Below are 23325 nucleotides of genomic sequence, written 5' to 3' on the forward strand. Positions count from 1 at the left end.
AAAACAAAAGCTCCAGTTATAACCAAGAATTATCAAATTTAATTGAAACAGAAAAACAGCTACAAACCATTTATAATTGACAAACTTATCTTAAAAAGGTTGAAAAGAAAAAAAATTCTGGTAGGAGATTTTAATACTATCCTCAGCAATTCATAGAGTAATAACACCAAAAATTCCAGTAGTATATAAAATATAAATAACTTGACCAAATGGCCATATTTGGAACACCGCTCGCCATTCCTGCAGAGGTCACATTCTTTTCATATGCAGAGAAACATTTATAAAAATGATCCATAAAGCAAATCTTAAAAACTTTCAAATGACTAAGTAATACAGAGCATGTTCTCTGACACACTGCTATTAAATAAGAAATCAATAACAGAAAGACAACTAGAAGATTTTCTTATATTTGGAAATTAAGAAACACATTTGTAAATAATCTACTGAGTCAGATAATCATAACAGAAATAAGAAAACATTATAAACTGAATAAGAATAAAAATAAACACATAACACTTGTGAGACAAAATCAAAGCAGAATTTAGAGAAAAAATGTTATAGCCTCAAATGCCTTAAATTCGAAAGGAGGAAGTGACAAAACTTGTTTGAGAGACATTAAAGAAGTTCCCACAAATACAGGGTAAGATATGCTATGTTCATGGATTGGAAGACTTATTATTGCAACAAACAAGTTAAGCATCCTCCCCAAGATGTTAGAAAAAGAACAGCAAGATAATTCCAAGGGAAGTAGAAGGACAGGAATAAATATAGAAACAAAAGTTAAATAATGAAAGAAAAAACAGAGATAGAGATGGAGGCAGATTGGGAGGATGAATAATAAATGTCAGGATTTTTTTTTTGAAAGTTACACAATTTCAGATACAATGCTATTAAAAATAAATAAGTAAAAGAGACAAATTCCTAAAAATATATAACATCAAAATTAATTCAAGAAAGATGAAATCTAAATAATCTTAAACCTAAAGAAATTGAATAAATCAAAAAATAATATTTCCGTAAACCCTTAGCAGACCCAGAAAGCTTTATCAGAAAGTTCTATCTAAAATTCAGGAAACCAATAGTTCTTACATTACATTACTAACTCATTTTATGAGGCTAGTGTAACCTTTATAATTTAGAAGGTTAATAAAGAAAATTATAAGCTAACCTCACATAAATATAAACACAAAATTTCTAAAATATTGGCAAACAGAATCCAGTAATATATAAAAAGGATAATTCATCAGGACCACGTTGAGCATTTTCAGGAATGCTGGCTTAACATTAGAAAATCAAAAAAATTAACTACAGTAACAGATGAAAGGAAAAAAATCATATGATCATCTCAATGGATTCTGTAAAAGTGCTTGATTTTTCAAAACCCATTCATGGTAAAAACTCTGAGGTAATTTTGAATAGAAGAGAATTCCCTTAAGTATTATGATGTATCTAGTCAAAACAATAAATATCACCCTTAACTGCAAAATGTTGAAAACTTTCTCCCTTGAATTTAGAAACCAAATGAGGAAGCCTACCTCCATTTCTAATCAATATTATATCAAACTTCCTAACCAATCAATAAGGCAGGATAAGAAATAAAACGTATAAGAATTGGAAATGAATCAGAAGCTATAAGATGATGTATGTAGATAATCCACAAGATTCTACAGATAAATTATTGTAACTAATAAGCAAATTTAGCAAAGTAATGAATACACAAAAATTAATTACATTTCTATATATGCCAGCAACAGATAATAGATACTAAATGAGTTAAAAGATATTTAAAAGTAGTAGAAAAATATGAAGATTCAGGTATAAATTTAACAAATTATGAAAAGGACTCTATGGAAAAAATTACAAAATTGACTGAGAGACAGTAAAGAAGACTTAAAAACATAGAGATATACCACGTTTGTGAATTGGGAGACTCAGTATTACAAAGATGTCACTTCCCCCTGGATTTATCTAAAGACTTAATGTAATCACTATCAAATTGTTCAATAGGACTAGAACCCCATATTCTGCCTTGGCCTTAGGTTCTTCCCATCTTTCTTTTACCTTCTGTCCAACAGTCTTTTCAGATAAGGTGTCTTAAACACCTTTGAAAGACTCCCTCCCTCGCACAAACAGGATTCCTCTCCTTTCTGTTGTCTCCCACATCTGTTATCTCTTTGCCATCACTCGGCCGCCATGGCACGTCCAGTCCCTGGTCCTGTCAAATTGATTCTTGGCCCCTGGAGAGATGGAGGGAGGTTCTCAGAGAGATGGAGACAGTGCCTTTGGCTTAGAAATGATTGTCCTTATGGCTAAGAGGAGAAAGAAGGGTCTAAGAAGCACACGCTTGCAGGAAATGGGGCAGAAATAGGACAAGGTCAAGCAATGAGGAGGGCAAAAGAAGTCGAAAGGTGGTTTTGGTGCTGAAGTCCTTCCCCTCCTCCGCCCCTGAGTGTTAACTTGTATCTACTGATTTCCACAAAGGATGAGGGGCCAACTGCTGTAGGAGTGAAAGCAAACAAACCTGCAACTGCGTGGTAGGCTGTTTGCAAAGATGGCTGCAAACATCCCCCATCCCTGTGTGCATGCTTCTTTGAGATGTAACTTTGCTCTTAGCCCAGGAGTTTATTTCCTTTGAATCTGAGCTGTTCGTGTGACTTGCCTTGACCAATAAGAATGCAGAAGAGACATTGTATGACTTCTGACTCTAGGCTTCAAGAGGCCTTGAAACTCCCATGCCTACCCTCCTGAAAAGCGGCACCCTCCAGCTGTGATGGTACTGGGGAGTCATGTCAGGACTGATTTGTGGGCACACGGAGACTGTCTTCGGCAGTCCCAGAAATGTGTGGGAGACATCAACTTTCAAGGACCCAAGCAAGGAGGGGGCTTGTGTTTGAGTGGGCTGTTTATTAATGATGCTGAATCCAGTGGCCAGAGGGCCTGGGGATGTGCTGGTGACAGGTACCAACAGTTCCAGAGAGGTGGCCATGTGTTGCTCAGCTAGCAATCCTCACGGCCACGCTGACAAGGAACTCTGGCATTTCACCATCTGGGAGGTTGGGTGTAAGTCCAGTGGTGGCCACCAGGTGTCACGGTCACAGCCTGCTGGGTCAACGTTGTTGCAATGGGACTGCCCTGCCATTGTTCTTGGAGAGTCTGGCTTTGCAGCAACTTGACAAGGGCAAAGAAAACATCCCAGACAATGCACACCATTTCTTCTTTCCTTATGGCTTCCTCCCACCTATGTATGAACCCTTTAGGCCAGGGCAAGTATTAATATTGACGTAGAGCTCATAACTCAAGAGAGTATAAATAATTCCTAGATTTCTAAAAAACAAAATGCTTTATTTAAAAAGATGTTTTACAAGTCATGGACCATAGAGGTAGATACAGAGGGTTGGTGTTGCAGACCCCTCCAGCGCTAAGCTGTTTAAACACGGGTCTCGTTTAGCATTCTTCCTGCCACAGAGTTGATTTCAGTAAATATTAGAATAAATGGTCATAAAGTTGATAATGTAAACAATAATAACAATAATGATTTACGTTATTGAGCACATAAAACATACACCGGGGATTTCCATGTATTTGCTCATTTAATTTTCACAATCGTTCCATTCCAAGTGCCCATGGCCTTTGAGTGGTGGGAGAGACGGATGAATGAGTGAGCGAGCGATGGAGACAAGCTTCGTCGTTGTCATGTGCTTTCAGGCCAGGACTCAGTCGGAATGGAAAACTCAGGCAGAATGGAGGCCAAAGCAGGAGCTGAGGGAAGACTTGGAGAGGCCGAATTTCTCTTCCCCAGGTGGGCAGGCTATGGAAGGCAGAGGAAGGAGTGTCAGGGTGGGGGTGTGGCTGTGTGTGGCTGAGAGCACCGGAGCAAGGCAAGGTGACAAAGCACCACCTTCCTATCTAAAGACCCGAGAGCAGCACTCCCAGCGCGGGATGAGTGTGAGCCCAAGCCATCGTGGGGCGTTAATGGGTTAAAGCCGTCGTGCTCATCAGGGAAAATGCTCGAGGGAGAAATGGTGGGAAGGTAGCGTGTCCGGCCCCTGTATTAATGGGCAGACCATCAAAGAGTGGGTCCCTTTCCTGGATTTCACGCTTCCTTTCTCAGTTGAGCACTTAAGAGGGTGTTTGTCTCTTCGCAGCACCTTGCCAGGAACTGGAATATGTTGCCACGATAAGAACAGACACAAGAGCTCCGTGTCTTCAAGCTTCCCCCTGGTGGTCCCGACCTGTATTCAACTTCCTTCTCCTCATCCTGAGGGCCTTGTTTGTTCCTCCTCTGTCTGCAGACCTGGCTTCCGTGGCTTCTGGCCCCAACGCCCTGCTGCTTTGTCTCTGCGTACCAGACTTGTCTTCTTTTCCACCTGGGCTAGAGTGTTCCAGTGAGTTCTTGCACCTAAAAAGAGAGCCACGCAAGCCGACATGGGCGGGGAATGGTGTCTGCATGCACAGCATCTGATCTTGACTTGGGTGGTCCTGCTCGGGCCCTGAGGACCCTCCCTCTGCCTCCTCTTCAGGACTCTCAGGGTTGGACCAGAGGACCTTGCCGTGGGAATCTTAGTAAAGTGTGTGCCTTCCTTTCAGTTATGGCCCAGATTTTATCTAAGCCGTGGTAGCCACACTAACCAAGGTGGGTCGTTCCAAATCACTCACATCTGTCACATGCCCGTGCACCTGACAGGGAAGCTTGGTGAAGTGGAAACTGCAGCCCTGAGGCAGGTCCCAGGCCCTGCCCTGACATGTCTGGCTGATCTGCCAGCCTCAGCCGGCTCTGTCCCCCTCCTCCAGCGTCCTGCCCTCCCTGTCCTTTCTGGTCACATCCAGATCCAGTCCAGCCTGGCCCTGCCCTGCTCAGCACCACCAGGCTCTGGAACAGCCCCTCCCTTGATATTTCCCAGGACCCTCCTTCCTTTGTCTACAAAGCCCCCTTTCTGCTCAATCTTCAAAAACTACCCAGGCACCATCTGCTCCAGATTAGAAACCTGGGTGTCTGGTCTTTGAAAATCCCTGCCCTCGCCATCAACAGGACACGCAGGATCAGGCACGGAGCCAGCCTTCGGCATTTGTCCCTGCCTCATCCCTATTACCCTCTCCCGCACTGGGCCTCCCTCTGGCCTTCCTGATTCTCTGACCCTCTGCGCTGCCCCCGCCCCTTGAGCCCACGTGCTGCTCATCCTCTTCACTGTTCCCCTCAAACCGATCACCGTCTCAGTCTTCGCGGTGTTCCCTCCAGATCGTTTCCTTTTTTAAGCCTGAACCTCATCATGCAGATAATTTTGAGTGCCACTTTCCTGAAAAGGTTGAGGCCACCTGACATGAGGTTTTTCAAATTCTCCCCATTGGCTTCAAAATTTCTACACCCTTTCTCTCATCCTTTCTCTCTCTCTCCCACCCCAAAGAAAGAACCACCTCTCTAAGGCTTTCCCTTGTGTTAGTTCTTCTAGTGGAAGGAACACAGGTTTTCAAGTCTGCCTGTTTTGGATTCAGATCCTAACTCTACTCTGTTATAGCTGTGTATCCTTGGGCAAATTATTTGGCTTCTCTGAGCCTCAGTTTCCTAATCTGTAAAATGAGGATAACACTCCCCACTTCCTAGTGTGTGCACATATGGGATCATATACTATGTGTGAAAAGCCTTGACACACAGTAGGCCCTCATTAGAGCAAGTGGTGCCTGGTGCTGCTCCCTGTGGGACCTCTCAGTGTCAATCATTCCTTTGCTCCTGAATGCAATTTCTGCCACTTTCAGAACTTCTCCTCGGGTTTGATCACCTTATACGCTTCCTGGCTGGGTGACCTTGACTAATTCAGTCAACCTCTCTGAGCTCTAATCTTCTTCTTTGAAAAATAGGAAAAAGGCATTGACTTCACAGGGCCGCTGTGAGAGAGAAGCGAGACTAGGCCAGAGAAAGTACATGTCCACAGTGTCCTCGTGGGTGCTGTCTGGGTCCTGGGTCTGTGTTGCTTTTAGTCTATAAAGGCACAAATACTCCATCATTCAATCAGCCTGTGTTTATTGAGCCTCTGCTCTGAACTGGCCCCCTTCTAGGTTCCGGGGGTGCAGCATCGTGGCAGACATTATTTATTGTTCATCCAATAGACACACACCTCTTTCTTCCTTGATGTCAGGGCCCCAGTTTGTGCATACATCAGGGAGCAGGTACTCCAGAAAGATGGGCTGATGCTCCTCTCCAGGGAGAAATCATGACTGATCAGAGCCAATTACTGTCATCCTATTCTACTTCGATTTAGGGGTGGGCCCATGATCTCATCTGGACAACGATATAAAAGGGGAAGCTAGCTAGGATTCTGAAGAAGATTCCAAAGAGACATGAAAGGATAAAGCCCTTTTTCTCCCTTCTGACATGACTGGGTCAGGACATGAGGGCTGGAGCTGCAGCAGCCACCCTTCAACGTGAGAAGAATAGAAATGTCACCCCAGGGCTCTGAAGTTATTGAACTGCTGAATGCACATTTCTGTGGGAACACAGGTGTCCTTGGTTGTCTGAGTCACTTTTCATTGTTTCCTTTGTCACAGGCACTTGAAAACATCCTGCAAGCAGTAGGAAAGACAGATACAGTCCCTGCCCACCTATAGCTTATATCTATCACTGGGGAGATAGAAAGTAAACATGTCAACAAATAAATCCAGAATATTAAAGAAAAAAATGATAATTGCTGTAAAGAGAACTAAAGAAGGCAAGGAGATCCAGAATGATGAAGGCATGCTATTTAAGAGACAGCCTTTCCCAGAAGGCGACCCTTGAACAGACACCTGAATGAAGTAAGTATCTGAAGATCTGGGGGAAGAACATTCCAGGCAGAGGAATCAGCATGTGAAAGACCTTGGCTCGGGAACAAGCTGGACCAGTTTGAAAAATGGCAAAAACAGCCAATGTCTGACCAGAGTACAAGAAATCGAGAGGAGAGTGAGGTGCCAGCGTTAGACGGCGCGTTGTGGCCACGGAAAGATGCTCAGATTTTATGGGATTGGTGTGATGGGAATACATAGGAAGATGTTGAACCATCACGACATGCTCTGTCTTTGGCTTAAAAGGACAACTGTGACTGCGAATGGGAGACCATGGTGGGAGGGCCAGGTGTTGGAGCAGGACTAGCCAGGGAGCTAGTCAGTGGTCCAGGTGAGAGAGGATGGTAGTTCCAGTGGAGGGTGGGGCGGAGGTGGTGAGGAGCTCTCAGATCCTGCATTTGTTTTAAACAAGGCCTGCTGATTGATGACATACAGGATGTGAAGGACCCGGGGAATGGAAGGTAACTCAGTTTTTTGGCCTGGGCAATTGGGTGCATGGTGGCGGCATTTACTGACATACTTCTACTGAGGAGGGAGGAAGGGTCTATTGTGGGGCAGAAGGGCACGTAGGAATCAGCAATCCTCTTTCAGATCAGCTTAAATCTGAGTTACCTGTTAGACCTCAAAGTGGAGATGTGTGGGTAGTTGGATAAAAGAATCTAGTTTATTGGTGAGGTCCGGGCTCTTCAGAAATAGGAATTAGGGATTCATCAGCCTATAGAAGGTAGGTGAAGCCATGGCAGTTGAGTTTTATGTGAGGAATGAGTGTAGAAGGAGAGCAGGGGCCTGAGGAGGAAATCCCAAGGCATTCCAGCATCTGGAGGTCAGTAGAAGGGGGAGAAGCGGGCACGGAGACTGAGGAAGAAGTGGCCAGCAAGATTTAAGGGGAGTCAGCAGGGTTCGTTCTGGAATCCAAGGGAATTAAGCATCTCAAGGGAGAGGGGCTGTTCCAGGTCCAATGCTGCTGCGGGTCAAGTAAGATGAGCGTTGAGACCTGACCCTTGGATTTGGCCTTTGAAAAACAGCCTTTCAGGGCTCTTGGGGGCAAAGCTTGACTTGAGAAGGTTGAGGAAAGAGATCGCAGAGAGCAGAGGCGGGCAGGTTGGACGCTGGGCCCCCAGAGCGCTTCTGCCTGGATGCCTTCTCCCCGCTTGGTGGAGATTGACGTTATCAGCTGAGCGTGGGGAGAGTCGGGGTCGACTTGACCAGGGTAATGTAGAGGGATTGCTGGGCTCTGTGAAAGCTGCTTGAGATGTGTGGCCACGAATGTAGAGCGGGATCAGTGCAGGTTTGTGCTGTTCTCCAGTCTGGCTCGGTTGCTTGGCTGTAAGGGGACAGTGGGTGGGAAATTGAATTTACCCAGGATGGGGGTTTCTCAGGTAATTATGAGGCGGAGGGGTATATGCAATGGCAGCAGATGCGAAGTGCTCACGGCAACAGGCAGTGGTCTCGTTGTCCTCCACCCTTTATGTGTGTTAACTTCCTTCACTCTCAAACAGCCTGTGAGTAGGTGTTATTAACTGCATTTCACGGATGTGGAGACACGACACGGAGAGGGGAAGTAACTTGCTCAGGTAGCAAAGTCAGTATGTGGCAGAGCCAGGATTTGAAGCTACGTGGTCTTGGCTCAATAATCCTGCTCTTGACCACTATGCTATGCTGTAGCTCGCACTCCCACTTATGTGCAGGTGAGCGATTTTAGTGATCAGCTGTACCAGTGTAACTGACGTGACAAAATGCAATGGCTCAGACAACATAGATTGCTTTTTTCTTTCTTACTTAACAGTCCAGAGAAAATGTTCTAGGTAAGTGGAAGCTGTGGTCCCAGGCTGAAGGGAGCTCTGCTATCTATATGTGACTTCCAAGGTCCCTGCGAGGTCATCTTCACTGTCATTCTTCACCCCTTCCTGTGGGGTGCACACGTCCTGTCCGCTCGCGTTCCATTGGCTATAACTCTGTCACATGGCTCCACCCAGCCACAAAGGAGGCTGGGAAGTGTAGTCTGGATGGATACCAAGTAGGAAGAGGAGAAGAGATTTTGGTGGATGGCTTGCAGCAGTTTCTGCCACATGGCCCACAGACTCTAAGCTAGATAATGAGGGAAAGAAGTATAGGGGGTGGATGATGAACAGTGAAAAACTGGTAGGGTCCATGAATAGGAGGTCTTGATGGGCACAAAAAGTTGAGTTGGGTCACTTGAAGGAATAAGCTGGAAAAAGAGGAGTTGGTGTGTTGTCTGAGCCTAGGATGTTTGAAATGTAAATTTTGGAGGTGAGGCAGTTACTTGTTATGACAAAGGCTAAGGTGTGAATGCAGGGGTAGCTGGCTGAGGTGGGGTGAGGAAGGTGAAGTGAGGTGGTCAAGGATGTATTGAGGTCATAGAGAAGATGGCGGGAGAGACCCCAGGGAGCCCAGAATTGACACGGGCTATGAATAGGAGCAGGCCTGCCTCCTGTAGGGCCCAGGGCAAGAAGACAAATGGAGACCCCACTCCTTAATAGTATTTAACGTTATTTAAAAGTTCTAAATATTTAAAACTAAATATTTTCAATAACTATTTAAAAGTTAATTTTTAATTAACTTTATTTAAATAAAGTCTAAGTATTTAAAAGTTATAGGTCAAGGGGCCAGCCCGGTGGTGCGGTGGTTAAGTTCACACATTCCGCTTCAGCGGCCCGGGGTTCACCAGTTTGGATCCCAGGTGTGGACATGGTACCACTTGGCAAGCCATGCTGGGCAGGCATCCCACATATAAAGTAGAGGAAGATGGGCACGGATGTTAGCTCAGGGCCAGTATTCCTCAGCAAAAAGAGGAGGATTGGCAGCAGATGTTAGCTCAGGGCTAATCTTCCTCAAAAATTATGTCTATCTTCTTATCTGGACAGAGGTTCCTTTATAACTTTCTACAAGACTAAATCTGAAATGAAACTTCTGAGTCAGGATTTTATGAACAACTGCCCTGGACTTCCAGCCCCAGGCTGTGGCCGCTCTTCTTCCGGCTCTGCCCCACACTGTGGTCCTCACGTCTAAGTTCCAGCCACACCCACACTGGGAGGACCGACCCAGGGGAGAGCCCTGTGCAGGCCCTGGAGCAGGCTCAGCTCTGGTTGGGCAGGGCACCTGGAACAATGCCCAGAAGAGGGACACAGGGGCTGGGTCAGCATGAATCCTTGGCCCGTGGACTTCTCACCCACTGGGAGAGGTGCCTTTGGAAGAGGGCAGAGAGGGCCTTGTTGCCTGGGTCTGAGGGGGGCACTTCTAAGGGGTCAGTAGGTGATGGCGGAAAGAATGGGATGGCATCTTGTCATGTGTCTCAAGGAGGCCCAGGTTTGGAGGGAGAATGTCAGAGAAATGGTTAGAAGAGCACGAAAGAGAGGCTGGCCCCGTGGTGTAGTGGTTAAAGTTCCTGTGCTCTGCTTTTGCGGCCCTGGCTTTATGGGTTTGTATCCCGAGCATGGACCTACACACCGCTCATCAAGCCATGTTGTGGCGGTGTCCCGTATACAAATAGAGGAAGACTGGCACAGATGTTGGCTCAGGGATAATCTTCCTCACCAAAAAAAAGAAGAGCAAGAAAGAAGCCTCCTGGACTGTGTGGAGGCAGCCAGGTGAGCCGAGGCCATGGGAGATAGCCTCAGATGAGGGGTTTGGGTATGGACAGAGCTGCACATCCATGTTCTGTGCCAGAATCCAGCACGCTTATACTTCCTCCTCTGGCGTCGGCCCTGCCTGGCATATTTCCCAGGTCTTACCTTTCTTCCTGGGTAGTTTGGAATCAGACCCTGCTGATTTGTCAGAGGGCTTATATCTGTGCGAGACACCACAGAAGCAGAGTCACCACCCCAGGTCATCGGGATCTGCCCTGGAGGCCCCTTGAGGGCTGTGACCTGTGCCTCATTCATCTTTGCACTCCTGCAGGGCCAGGCACATTTCGTGACTGTTGGGCCAGCGCCCAGGCTGCTGCCATTCAGTCCTGCAGGCAGGTAGTCAGAGCAGGAAGTCACCCGCTCTCCCGTGGAGTCTATGTATTGTGTAACTTTTTATTTCAAAATAAGTCCCAATTATGCCAAAGTAGTGCAGAAAGGGGTTTCCCCCAAGGGTTGCATCTTACCCAAGTGCAATACAATAGCAAAACAAGAAACTTCACGTTGGTACAACGTGTGCATGTAGGTCTATGCCATTGTGTCACTTGTGTCATATCACTTGATTCATATAAACACCACCTCAAGCCAGAGAAGGAACTATTGCATCACCACAAAGATCTGCCTTCATAGTCACCCCACCCCACCCCTGGCATCCCTGACCTCTGGCAGCCACTAATCTGCTTTCCCTCTCTATAATTTTGTCATTTCAAGAATGCCATATAAATAGCGTCACACTATATGTGACCATTTGAAACTGGCTTCTTCCACTCACCGTAGTGTCCTTGATCCATCCAAGTGGTATGTGTGCCACCAGCTCATTCATTTTTATCGCTGGGTAGGATTCCATGGTGTGGATGTGCCACGGTTGGTTGAACCACTCACCTACCGGAGGACGATTTGGTTGTTAACAGTTTTGAACTGCTGTAAATAAGGCTGACAAAGAACCGTGGACAAGTTTTTGTGTGGACAGACGTTTTCGTTCCTCTGGGATAAATGCCCAGGAGTTCAATTCCTGGCAAAGATACGTTTAGTTTTTAAAGGAACTGTCAAACTTTCCCAGGGTGGCTGTGTGCACCATTTTTATATTCTCCCCAGCCAAGTCTGAGAAGTCCTGGCTTCTGTTTAGAATAATAAAACTTTGTTGTTTTAGATTTAATTCCTTTGCAATTTATGACAGTTTAAACATTAGACACATCCTTGGTATAAAGCACGAAATAAGGGGCGTGACTGGGATTGGTTTTTGTGTTGCGTTCTACTTGATTATATATCCTCCTTTCAAGAGCTGTATGTAAATATGAATAAACGTGGTTCTTGAAAGAGAAACAATTACGATTACTTAAAAGATTCAAATTGGAAAATTTCAATGCTAAATTAGGATTTTTCCTTGCTTTCGTTTGAATGAATGAAATCTTAGCAGAGATGACTACAGAAGGGGCTTTGCTGCTGTGTGCTGACGTTTGTGACAAACAAGGTGAGGGCAGTGATGACTTCAAGGGGACCCGCACGGCCCTGGGCATCAGAGACTCAGGCGTTGCTCTCTGTTCTCCTATGAACCAGCCACACATCCCGACGAGTTCACTTTCTCCCTCGTGGCCTCAGTTTCTTTAGTTGTACATGCTTAGCCTGAACAAATTACTAAGTAAAAATGACCTGGGCCCTTGCTAAGAGGCAGATGCCCTTGGCTCTCTCCCCAGAGATTCAGCCTCAGCGGGGCTGGGGTGGAGCTGGGAACCTACGTCTTATGGAGGTCCAGTTTGAATCTGATGAGTACAAATTTGGGAGAAACAGCACAAGATGGTTGCAATTATTGTAAAATGCTTTACCGGCTAGTGTGGAATGCTAGTAGCTTTAGGCAGGAAAAAGATAGATGTAAAATATTATATGATGTTTATTAGTTTTTTTAAAGCAATATAACACAAGGGTATAAGAGGACAAAAAACCCAAAAATCGACAATAATTTCCTTGACTAAATAATAACAGCTAATTAATGATTAAAGAATAATAATAAATATCAAGTTTCTAGTGATTCCTTGTAGATAATATATATGTAAGAATATATAACATATATAATACAAATACTTATAACATAAAAATAGATATATATTCTTTACACATCTGTTTAGACTAAGAGGGGTGATACAGGGTGATTCTATGCCTTTTATTTAAGATCTTTGGGCCAGCCCGGTGGCGCAGTGGTTAAGTTCACACGTTTGGCTTCTCGGCGGCCCGGGGTTCGCCGGTTTGGATCCCGGGTGCGGACATGGCACCGCTGGGCAAAAGCCATGCTGTGGTAGGCGTCCCACGTATAAAGTAGAGGAAGATGGGCATGGATGTTAGCTCAGAGCCAGTCTTCCTCAGCAAAAAGAGGAGGATGGGCAGTAGTTAGCTCAGGGCTAATCTTCCGCCAAAAAAAAAAAAATCTTCTTGGCAGTTTTTGAACACCAGCCCACAGGGTTCGACCTCCCTCCTGTGCACAGCTGTGTAGTTGGTTTTCCACTGTGTGGGAACCTGAATTTATTTCTCTGTCCACTACTGATAGACACGGGTGCCTTTCAGTTTTTCACTATTACAAAAACAAATGCTGCAACGAGCATCCTTTTTCATATGCTTGTGCAAACTTTTGCAAGAATGTCCGTGAGGTCAGTTCCCCGCAGTTGGGTTCGCAGAGGATATGTGCATTTAAAATTTTAATGAATGTTACCAAACGCCCCACAGAGAGGCTGCGCGATCCCACAGTCCCACTACTGACGTGTGGGACTGCTCATTCCCCACGCCCTCTCCAGCACTGGGTTTCATCAAATGTCATTTTATTAAATGGTCAATATATGAAGTAAGATACATGTTTCCTTTCATAAGTCTCTCAGTTTTGAAACTGCTGCTGATTTAAAGGGCACCAAAGTTCTGTCCTTCCACCCCCCGCCCTAGAGAGCTATGATCTGATTCTTGCTGTTCCCTTCTCCGCTGGCTCCTCTCTGAACCCGAGAACCAGAGAGTGTGAGAATTCCTTTTCCGCTTTCTCCAACCACATTCCTCTTCTATTAACAAAAAGAAAAACAACACATTTTATTGAGGTATAATTGACATACAAGAGCTGGATATATTTAATGTCTACAACCTGATGAGCTTGGCGATGACTATACGCCTGTGAGACCATCACCACAGTCTACGCCACGAACATATCCATCACCTCCAAACGTTTCTCCCTGCCCTCTTCATTATTATTCTGAATTTTGTGTGTGTGTGTGGCTCACAGCCACGCTCCTCTTGCCTTCCCACTGGCAGCTCCAGGTCATCGTTCCTCACTACAATCTTGCATGTTTCTCTGTTCTGTCGGGTGCAGGCACAAAGCCTGACTCCATTAAAGGGCGTGGAGGCCATTGAGTTACTGAAAAGAAGGCTCGACTCGTGGCCAGCCCCGGTCCCTTGCAGGACTCTTCTTTTGATTGGACCAGGAGATGAAGTGACATCAGTGTCAAAGCCCTGGCTGAGCTGCAATCCCATTGCCTTCGGTGGCCCCTAATCCACTGAGCTCTTACGGGCTCTCTCACGGGTCACCGGCTTTGAGGACGCAAGCTGCGGAGGGGGCTCTGCCTCTGAAAGGTCAGAGACTGCGCAGGGCTCAGGGCCTGTGAGCAAGCCACAGGACAGGGAAGGGCCCTTGCTGGCTCCCTCCTGGGCGGCCAAGTGCTTAGTAACAAACTGTAAACAAAGGCAGCGGCACTGGCGACAGTGGCAGCTCAGGAGAGAGACGAGCAAGAGGTCCCTGCTCGTGGTTGGAAAGTCCTTCATGATGAAGCCCTAGACCAGGTCCGGGAGACTCGGATGCGGCCTTTGACACAGGACACAGGTACTCCTTGGCATCATTCCCTTTCCTCCTGTCAATCTGGACCAGGGAATGGCAAACCCATTCAGGGGTCTGGGTATCGGGAACAAGGATACCACGGCTGGGCTAGGACCTGTGTGAATGAGTCTTTGCAGTATTTTTCAGACTTTTATTTGTCCCAGGCTACTGGTAGGGCCTGGTTCAGACGGTGCATTTGTTTTTCAGCAGTAAAACACAGGTTCAGCGGAGAAAACATGGGGTTTAGGGTCAGGCCAACACTTGTTTGAATCATTGCTTTGCTATTCGGCATCTGTTCAAATTCAAACAAACGTTTTAACTTTCTTGAGATTCAGTTTTCTCATCTGTAAAATGGGGATAATAGGACCCACATTACGGCATTGCTGAGGATGCATGGGGTGCCATATGTAAGTCACTTAGCACGTGCTTGGAGCATAAGACTAGCCCGAAAAGTGATAGCTGTCACCATCTTTCAGACATGAAAGTTGTTGCTTAAAGAAGGTCAGTGGCTTAAGATAGAGTCTCAGGCCATGTCTAGTTGACTTCCAGAAAACAATGGAAAAAAAAAAAAAGTGTCAGTGATTCACCTGGCTTTATATGTATCTTTAAAGGAAAGAAAAAACTCACCTGAGCTTTTCGATACTTTAAACAACTTTTTTTTAAGCAGCAATTGAATTCAGAGATGAGATATGTCTATTTCTCTGGGCTACATCCTGTGGTTCGCTATAGGCTGTAGCTGAAACTAATCAGTTAGTTTCTCAGTTCAACAAGCACCTGCTGGGTATCTCCTGGGTGCCAAGTGAGGTGCTAGGTGCTGGGAACATCTCTCTCTGCTCAGAGGATCTTCCAGGTGAGTGAGGGAGCCAGAGAGGCAGACCTGCATGACAAATTGTGGTGGGAGCAAGTGCTGAAATGGCACAGGCTCCTGGAAGGGATGATATCTGAGCACAGTTTGAATGCTAGGTAGGCACTAGCAGGAGGTGGGAGGGGAGGAGTTGGAGAAAGGCATCCCAGGCAGAAAAAAGCACATGCAAAGGCCCAGTGGCATGAATAAATAAGGCACACTCTGGGAACAGCAGGAAGTTTGGCATAACTTCAGTGAAACGTGAGTGTGGGCGTCTGATAAGAAAGGAGGCTGCAGAGGTGAACAGGGCAGAGCAAGGATGGCCTTCTACAGCTTGCGTTTCGTTCAGAAGGTCCCGGAGAGCCACTGATAATTTTAATGAGGGGGGTGTTACGATTGCATTTAAATATTAGGAAGATTATTTTGGTAGGAGTATGGGTATGGGATTGGAGGGGATGAAGCCTGGAACGGTGATGGATGGCCCAACCTAAGGAAACGACAGTGGGGACGTAGAGGGCCTCCAAGCACGTGCTCCCAAGGCTGTGAAATAAACCAAACCTGTATATATACGTACATAAGTTCATTATGAATATTTTTGATACGAAGGATGTGTATTCACAGTCTACAAGTAATAAAATATATAATAGTCTTTACTGCAAATTCCGTATAACCGATTGACTCACAGAGAATGCATTAGTTGATTTTTGCTGAACTGCTGTATCCTTAGTCTGCCCATGTTTGCAATTGATCAAGGAATGTGGTTCCAACATGAGTGCTGGCTGATATTTTTGCTTACGCTGACAAGTAAGAAGAAAGTTAAGCCATGAATGTGGATGTCTTAGCTTCATTTGTCTGTCAATGACATGAGTGACTTCTTTGCTGAACTGGATAACAGCTTTTGAACTCTGGAAGGATATTTCCTCAATTTTTGTGCTATTCTCAGTGTAACAGCTACAGACATGATACACTTTTAGGTTTAATCTGCATTATTAACCTTTTTTCCATCACTTTAAGTGTAGACAGTCAACGGAAAGCAAACCAAGCCCTTATTTTAACTCTTTTGCCAATTTCTATGGTGTAAATGCTCCCACAGTGGCCAATTCTGAGCCCTCAGTGTGATATCGCTGAGCACAAAGTTAGAAGAGATACGCACCAGCACACCATTGGATGGCATTTCCATTGCACTCATGTGATTGCTTTAAAAAAGCCCAAGGTCACAGACAACAGTAAAACGTAGTGAAATAATTAGGAAATAGTGAGTCTTGAATATTCTGTTAATACAATTTCTTTAACTGGAAATTCCTATAACAATTTTTGCCATGGCTATGTTTAACAACCAGTTTGGGAAATTCCTGGAGATTTAATGATTGGCTCTCGCTGGTCCGTAGGAGCCTTCTTCAGCACATCACAGGATCCGAGAGAGTTTAAAGAGGCACAATCCACGGGGATGCGAGTATGATTAGTGGGGATGAGAGAAAGGGGGACAAAGAAAGGAATTAAGAAGAATACTCGCTTTTCTCTGTGGACAAATATATCCCTCACCAAAACAGAAAATACAGGGTTGGACTCCGGGGTGCATGTCAGTGCTGGGCTCTTTGAAAATCAATGTGAGAAGAGAATTATGAATTTAAATACAGAACAGAGAAGGCTGAATGCTATTTGCAGGCTTCAAGAGAAGTCGCTGGATTTCTTCAGATGCCTGCAGACACGGTGCTCGCTCCTGGCAGTAAGCCCCTGTGGGGTCGAGGCGGGATCCTATTCTTTGAATTCCCAGCATCAAAATCCCCAGGCCCAGCACATCGGTGCTCAATGGAATTTATTTTAGTTAAATTATTCTGTATTAATCCTTTCATTTTTAAAGTACTGTTTGCTTTGCCTTTCTATGAAATGAATGTAATGCTACTTTCTACAAAGTGTGCTTTAAGCCTTAGGGAATAACTGGAAAGCAATGTCAACCTTCCTGGAGAGACTCTTGGGTGCTGTCCGCTACCATGCTGTCTCTCCGTCGGTCACGCTCATTGGACTTGAGGTTATGGAGGAAGGAGGAGGCCTGCTCAGAGGGGCCATGAACCAAGGGAGTGTTCAAGGTGGGCCAGGCACACAGCCTGAATGAGAGCATGTGTGAAAGCAGCACTGCTGACCATTTCTCCCCCTTTCCATCTTCCTAGTCTCTGGCCCCAGTGCTGACTCCTCCCCACCACCTCATCCCCTTCCGCAGGTCCCTTCCACTCACAGCCTCTGTATTCAGGCCACACGTGCCGACAGCAGACATCTGGTCCTGGGTTATGGCCTCAGTTCATCTTCTGATGAGTCCTCCACCAAATTCCTCCCCTCTGATCTCAGAGAGTAGTTACCCAAGTCTCTGGAGCATTGATGAGCCCTAGTTAGGGGTCTCCCTAGTTACCTAACACAGCAATTCTACCTCCAAATTCTAATTGGCTGTGGCAATTGCCTGCCTGTAACTGGTTCTCCCAAAGGAGCCAATGGGGTCTAGGGCAGCACCATCTGTAGCTCATAATGTGCAGGTGGACCCCCAGCGATCCTGTTAAAATGCAGATTCTGACTCAGGAGGCCTGGGGAGGGCCTGAGTCTCCATTTCTAACAAGCTCCCAGGTGATGCCAATGTGGCTTATCCAGGGGACCACCCTCTGAGTGGAAAGGACTGGAGGGTACAGAGTAGGCCAATGCCACCCGCAGCCCCATCCGTGAAGCCATGTTTTGTGGGTTTGTCCCTACCCTATCTCCTGCCCTCAAGAAACGCTCAGCATCAATCGTATGACTAGCTGGCATTTATTGAGACGCTACTGTGAGTCAGACACAATGACTCATGTCACAGATGAGTAAAGAGAAAAAAACAACTTGCCCATGGTGGGTAGGGTCAGTCCAACTCTGACCTCAGGACCTGCCCTCTCAACCACTATGCTTTGCTATTCACATTTTCCTTCTGAGTTTTATTGGCCCCAAGCTCAGTGTTTTTAGCTGCGCTCCCCACAGACCTCTCCTCCCCGAGCCTGTCTGGCTAACTCCCTTCCCCTAGACTTGGTCTTCATTTTGTTCTTGGTCACTGGCAGCTCTATTGTGAATTGCCTTTTTTATTTTTCTTGCCTTGGCTGTACAGCTCTTTTCCCCTATATTTCCAAGAGTTAAAATGGTTGTAATAGCCCATTGTCACTGGAAATTAGGTGGTGAAGCAAAGTGAGTAGGTAGTGAAGGAAGGCAGGAAGGAAACCTGCAGAACGGTGGGTAAGGACCAGTTCAGAGTGGGCTCGTGCCAGTCAAGGGGTAGATTCTGAGACTAAGCTGTCAGAACTTACTCTTCCATAGATCAAAGAGGTGTAAGAAAGTGTCTGGCTGGTAGGAAATGTGTTGGGCATTAAAGTGTCATCCGAGTATTTTATTTCTTGTGTCAGTATCATTTCTGCATGATGCGCCACTGACGACAGGTAGCTTCCAACTTATTCACTGATTTACTCAGTCATTCATCCCATGGAGAAGAAGGAGCTCCAGGTGGGAGTGTCCCCACACAGCCTGTGGGAAGGACTAGGGGTGAGGGGTGTGGTGCATCTGAAGCACGGAGAAAGGCTATGAGGGCAAGTGGAAGTGGCTGGAGATCAGTCTGGAGGGGTGGACTGAAGGTCTCATTAGCTATGTTCAGGAGTTTGGAGCCTGAGATGATCCTATGGACAATAGAAAGTCACTGAAGGTTTAAATGTGAAGGGGTAACACAGGCAGATTTGTGTTTTAGGAAGAGGCCTCTGTAGGACGGAGGATGGATTGGGGTGGTGGTAAGACTGGAGTGAGGAAACTATTGGGGAGAATAAGTGGTCATTCAGGTGGAGGGGGACGCTGGTAGCTCAGACCAGGCCAGTGTCGGGGGGGCTGGAAAGAAATGCATGGATTTCAGAGAGATTTGGGTGTGGTGATTAAGAGGATGGGGAGTTGAAGGACAGGAGACGAGCATGGCGCCTGGAGGTCTGGCCCGAGCAGTTGGGTGGGTGGTAGTATGATTTATCTGGATAGGGAGTTGGAGGAGGAGGAGTTGGAGAGACGGTTTCAGTGTTGAGCACCCAAGTGGCATTGTCTAGTAGGCAGCTGGGAACACCAAGCTCAGGAGAGAAGTCTGAGCTGGAGACACTGCTGGAGGTGATGTGTTGAGAGCTGGTACTTGTGCAGAGTGATTCAAGGAGAGAGGCCAGAGCAGAAAGCACCTCGAAGACCACTACCATTTGGCATTTCCTTTGTTCATTGTTCTGTATAATGCCGTGGCAAATCTCTTTGAGTCTGCAGCTTTCCCAGTGATATCCTACTGTAAATTCCCAGAAGAGGAATAGCTTGATGGCAGGGGTGGACATCCCTTGGCTCCTGATAAGTCTTGCTAAACTGCTTTATGGATCAGCTGTCTCAAACTGGCCACACCCTAAGTAAGGTCTCTGAGAAGAACAGTGTCATTGCAACCTCCCAAGCACCGAGCATGCTCAGCGTTGAAGCCAACTTGAGGGATGAAAAACGGGCCTCCTGATGGTTTCCATTTGAATCTCTTTGGCTACATGGATGGTTGGACAGCTTTCCATACACTTTAATAATGAGTTGCAGTTTCTTTTATGATTTTTCTCAGTCTCACTTTCCATGTGTCTACCAGTGCTGGGAACCACAGGATTTTTTTTTCTCTCTCTCTTTAGACAGAAATAGTCGCTTTCAGCTTGATCTTCATCCCTTATCCCAGCTCATTGTATTGCACTTTCTAAATGTCACAGTGGGAAGCAATTTCTAAACTGAGGAACCTAGAAGGGGAATCTGGTCAGTGAAGCCCAGGCAAGGAGCTTGAGACTAGTTCTCTCCCTAAAACCACTGGGCTCGTCTTGTGAGGAAATGCCTTCACTTCTCCAACCCTGTTTCTTTGTTGTGCTAATGCGAGGTCTCTTGGATCAGTTAAGCTTGACACAGATGGTTGAGGACCGTCTCTTCTCTGGCCATTATTTTAAATGACCTGCTCCAGATGGATAAATTTGACTGGATGACACTTCTTCACCTCTAGAGGAAATTTTTAAACAGAGTATTCGATCTGTGGGGTTGGTGACAGAGTTGAGCCGCTTCTCACCCTTCATTAGGCTGGGGACCCTCTAAGGCCTTGCCCTGCCCGGTCCCCTCTAGCAGAGGATTATCCCCTAGCTGTTGCTGCAGGATAAGAGTGGATTAAGCTCTCTGTAAAGAGGGGCCCTCCCAGGCCCGTGTGGCTCCTGGACCCCTCTGGAGGCAGCAGACCTCTTCTCGGTAACTGGCCTTCACAGACCATTTTACCCAATACACCCACCTGTCTCTGTTTCACATTTCCTCTCTCCCACTGGGCGATGCAACCAGCAGGAGGCATGAATGCTTCATCTTGGGTTGTCAGGCAGAAACGGTTGAGTTTAGATGCAAGGTCCTATGCAATCTTTCCAACCAAAGCAAATGTCTGGAGGAACCAAGACCGGAAACCTAGCTTGCTAATGCCCATTCCAGGAACTTTTAGTATCAATTTTTATCTTATTTTATGTTTTATTTTCATAGACTTTCTTTTTAGAGCACTCAGCATAAGGCCCTTGAGATCCAGCCAAGCTGTTGCAGGTATCAGTAGCTTGTTTTTCATTGCTGAGTATTATTCCATGGTATAGATATACCATAATTTGTTTAACCATTCACCAGATTAAGAACATTTTGATTGTTAACAGTTTTTGGTTACTACAAATCAAGCATGAACATTTGTGTACAGCTTTTCGCATGGACATAAGTCTTCATTTCTCTGGGATAAGTGCCCAGGAGTGTAACTGCTGGGTCTTATAGTAAGAGTGTGTTTAGTTTTCTAAGAAACTGACAAACTATTTTCCAGGATGACGGTACCATTTACTTTCCCAGCAGCAATGTGTGAGAGATCCAGTTTCTCTGCATCCTTACCAGCATTTGGTATTACTACTTTTTTTTCTGTTGTGATTGGTGGGCAGTGATATCCATTGTAACCTTAATTTCCCTTCCTCTTAATGGATGGTGATGTTGAACACCTTTTCATGTGCTTATTTGCATGCATATATCTACTTCAGTGAAATGAAATGTCTCTTCATGTCTTTTGCCCACTAAATTTTTTTTAAATGCACCGTATTTTTAGAGCAGTGTTATATTCACAGCAAAACTGAGTGGAAGCTACAGAGATTTCCCATGTACCCCCTGCCCCTACTCATGCATAGTCTCACCCATTATCAACATCCTCCACCAGACTGGTATATTTGTTACAATCAATGAACCTATGTTGACACATCATTATCACCCAGAGTCCAAGGTTATATTAGGATTCACTCAGTGTTGTATATTCTAAAGATTTGGACAAATGTGTGATGATGTGTATCCTCCATGACAGTGTCATACAGAATAGTTTCACTGCCCTAAAAATCCCCTGTGTTCGGCCTGTTCATCCCTCAACCCTTCATCCCACAACCCTTGCCAACCACTGATCTCGTTACTGTCTTCACAGTTTTGCCTTTTCGAGAATGTCCTATAGTTGGAATCTTACAGTACATAGCCTTTTTAGATTTTTTTTTTCACTTAGTAAATGCATTTAAGTATCTTCCATGTCTTTTCATGGCTTAGTAGCTCATTTCTTTTCAGCACTGAGTAATATTCCACTCTCTGGATGTCCCACTGCTTATTTATCCATTCACCTTCTAAAGGACATCTTAGTTGCTTCCAGGTTTTGGCAATTATGAACAAAACGACCATAAACATCCATGTGCAGGTTTTTGTGTGGACGTAGGGTTTCACCTCCTTTGGGTAAGTACTAGGGAGCATGATTGCTGGATCTCATGGTAAGAGTATGTTTATTTTGGAGGTAACTGCCAATCTGTCTTCCAAAGTGGCTGTGCCATTTTGCATTCCCACCAGCAGTGATTGAGAGCTCCTGTTGTTCCCCATCTCTGTCAGCACTTGATGTTGTCAGTGTTCTGGATTTTGGTGATTTTAATAAATATATAGTGGTATCTCGTTGCTTTAATTTGTATTCCCCTCAGGACATATGATGTCCTCTTTTCACGTGCTTATTTGCCATTGTATATCTTCTTTGGTGAAGTGTCTGTTAAGGTCCTTGGCTGTTTTTCAATTGGGTTGTTTGTTTTCTTATTGTTGAATTTTATGGGTTCTTTGTATATTTTGCATCAGTTTTTAATTAGATGTGTCTTTTGCAAATATCTTCTCCCAGTCTGTGGCTTGCCTTCTCATTCTCTTGACATTGTTTTTGGCAGAGCAGAAGTTTTTCATTTTAATGAGCTCTAGCTCATCCATGATTTCTTTCATGGGTCATGTCTTTGGTGTTGTTTCTAAAAAGTCATCACCATACCCAAGGTCCTCTAGGTTTTCTTCTGTGCTATCTCCTATGAGTTTTACATTTGGGTCTGTGATCCATTTTACATTAATTTTTAGGAAAGGTGTAAGGTCTGTGTCTAGAATCATTTTTTTGCATGTGGATGTCCACTTGTTTCATCACAATTTGTTGAAAAGACTATCTTTGCTCCATTGTATCGCCTTTGTTCCTTTGTCAAAGATCAGTTGACTACATTTGAAAGGGTCTATTTTAGGGCTCTCTATTCTGTTCCACTAATTTATTTGTCTGTTCTTTCACCAATACCACACTCTTTTGACTAATGTAGCTTTATAATCACTTTTGAAGCCTGATAGTGTCAGTCTTCCAACTTTATTTTCTTTTTCAGTATTGTGTTGTGTATTCTTGTTTTTTCATATAACTTTTAGAATTAATTGTGGATACTCACAAAATAAATTGCTGGGATTTCACTTGGGATTGCATTAAATCTTTAGATCAATTTGGGGAAAATTAACATCTTAACACTATTGAGTCTTCTTATCTATAAACATGGAATACTTCTCCCTTTATTTAGATTAAAAAAATTTCTTTCATCAGAATTTAGTGTTTTTCCTTGTAAGGATCTTGTACATATTTTCCTAGATTTATTCCTAAGTATTCCATAAGTTTTGGTGCTAATGCAGTTGATATTGTATTTATAACTTCAAATTCCAGTTGTCAAAGATCAGTTGACTATATTTGAATTGAATTTGCCTCCTTTTAGCTTCCACCCATGGGTGTCAGCTATTCCCTGGGCACACGGGACATGCACTCCTGAGTCTTCTCTTTCTCAGGGAAAATG

General features: G+C 45.1%; 1 protein-coding gene across 1 annotated transcript in view; it reads left to right on the forward strand.

Annotated features, from left to right (window-relative positions):
- The first annotated feature begins 14010 nt into the window (after positions 1-14010).
- FRMPD2 (FERM and PDZ domain containing 2) overlaps positions 14011-23325 on the forward strand; it is a 122541-nt gene continuing 113226 nt past the window's right edge. The window contains exon 1 of the mRNA XM_070615847.1: positions 14011-14304. Coding sequence (XP_070471948.1) covers positions 14280-14304 — 25 coding nt within the window. The 5' untranslated portion in view covers positions 14011-14279. The remainder of the gene's footprint in view (positions 14305-23325) is intronic.

Source organism: Equus przewalskii, chromosome 1, assembly GCF_037783145.1.
Source record: "Equus przewalskii isolate Varuska chromosome 1, EquPr2, whole genome shotgun sequence".
Taxonomy (NCBI): domain Eukaryota; kingdom Metazoa; phylum Chordata; class Mammalia; order Perissodactyla; family Equidae; genus Equus; species Equus przewalskii.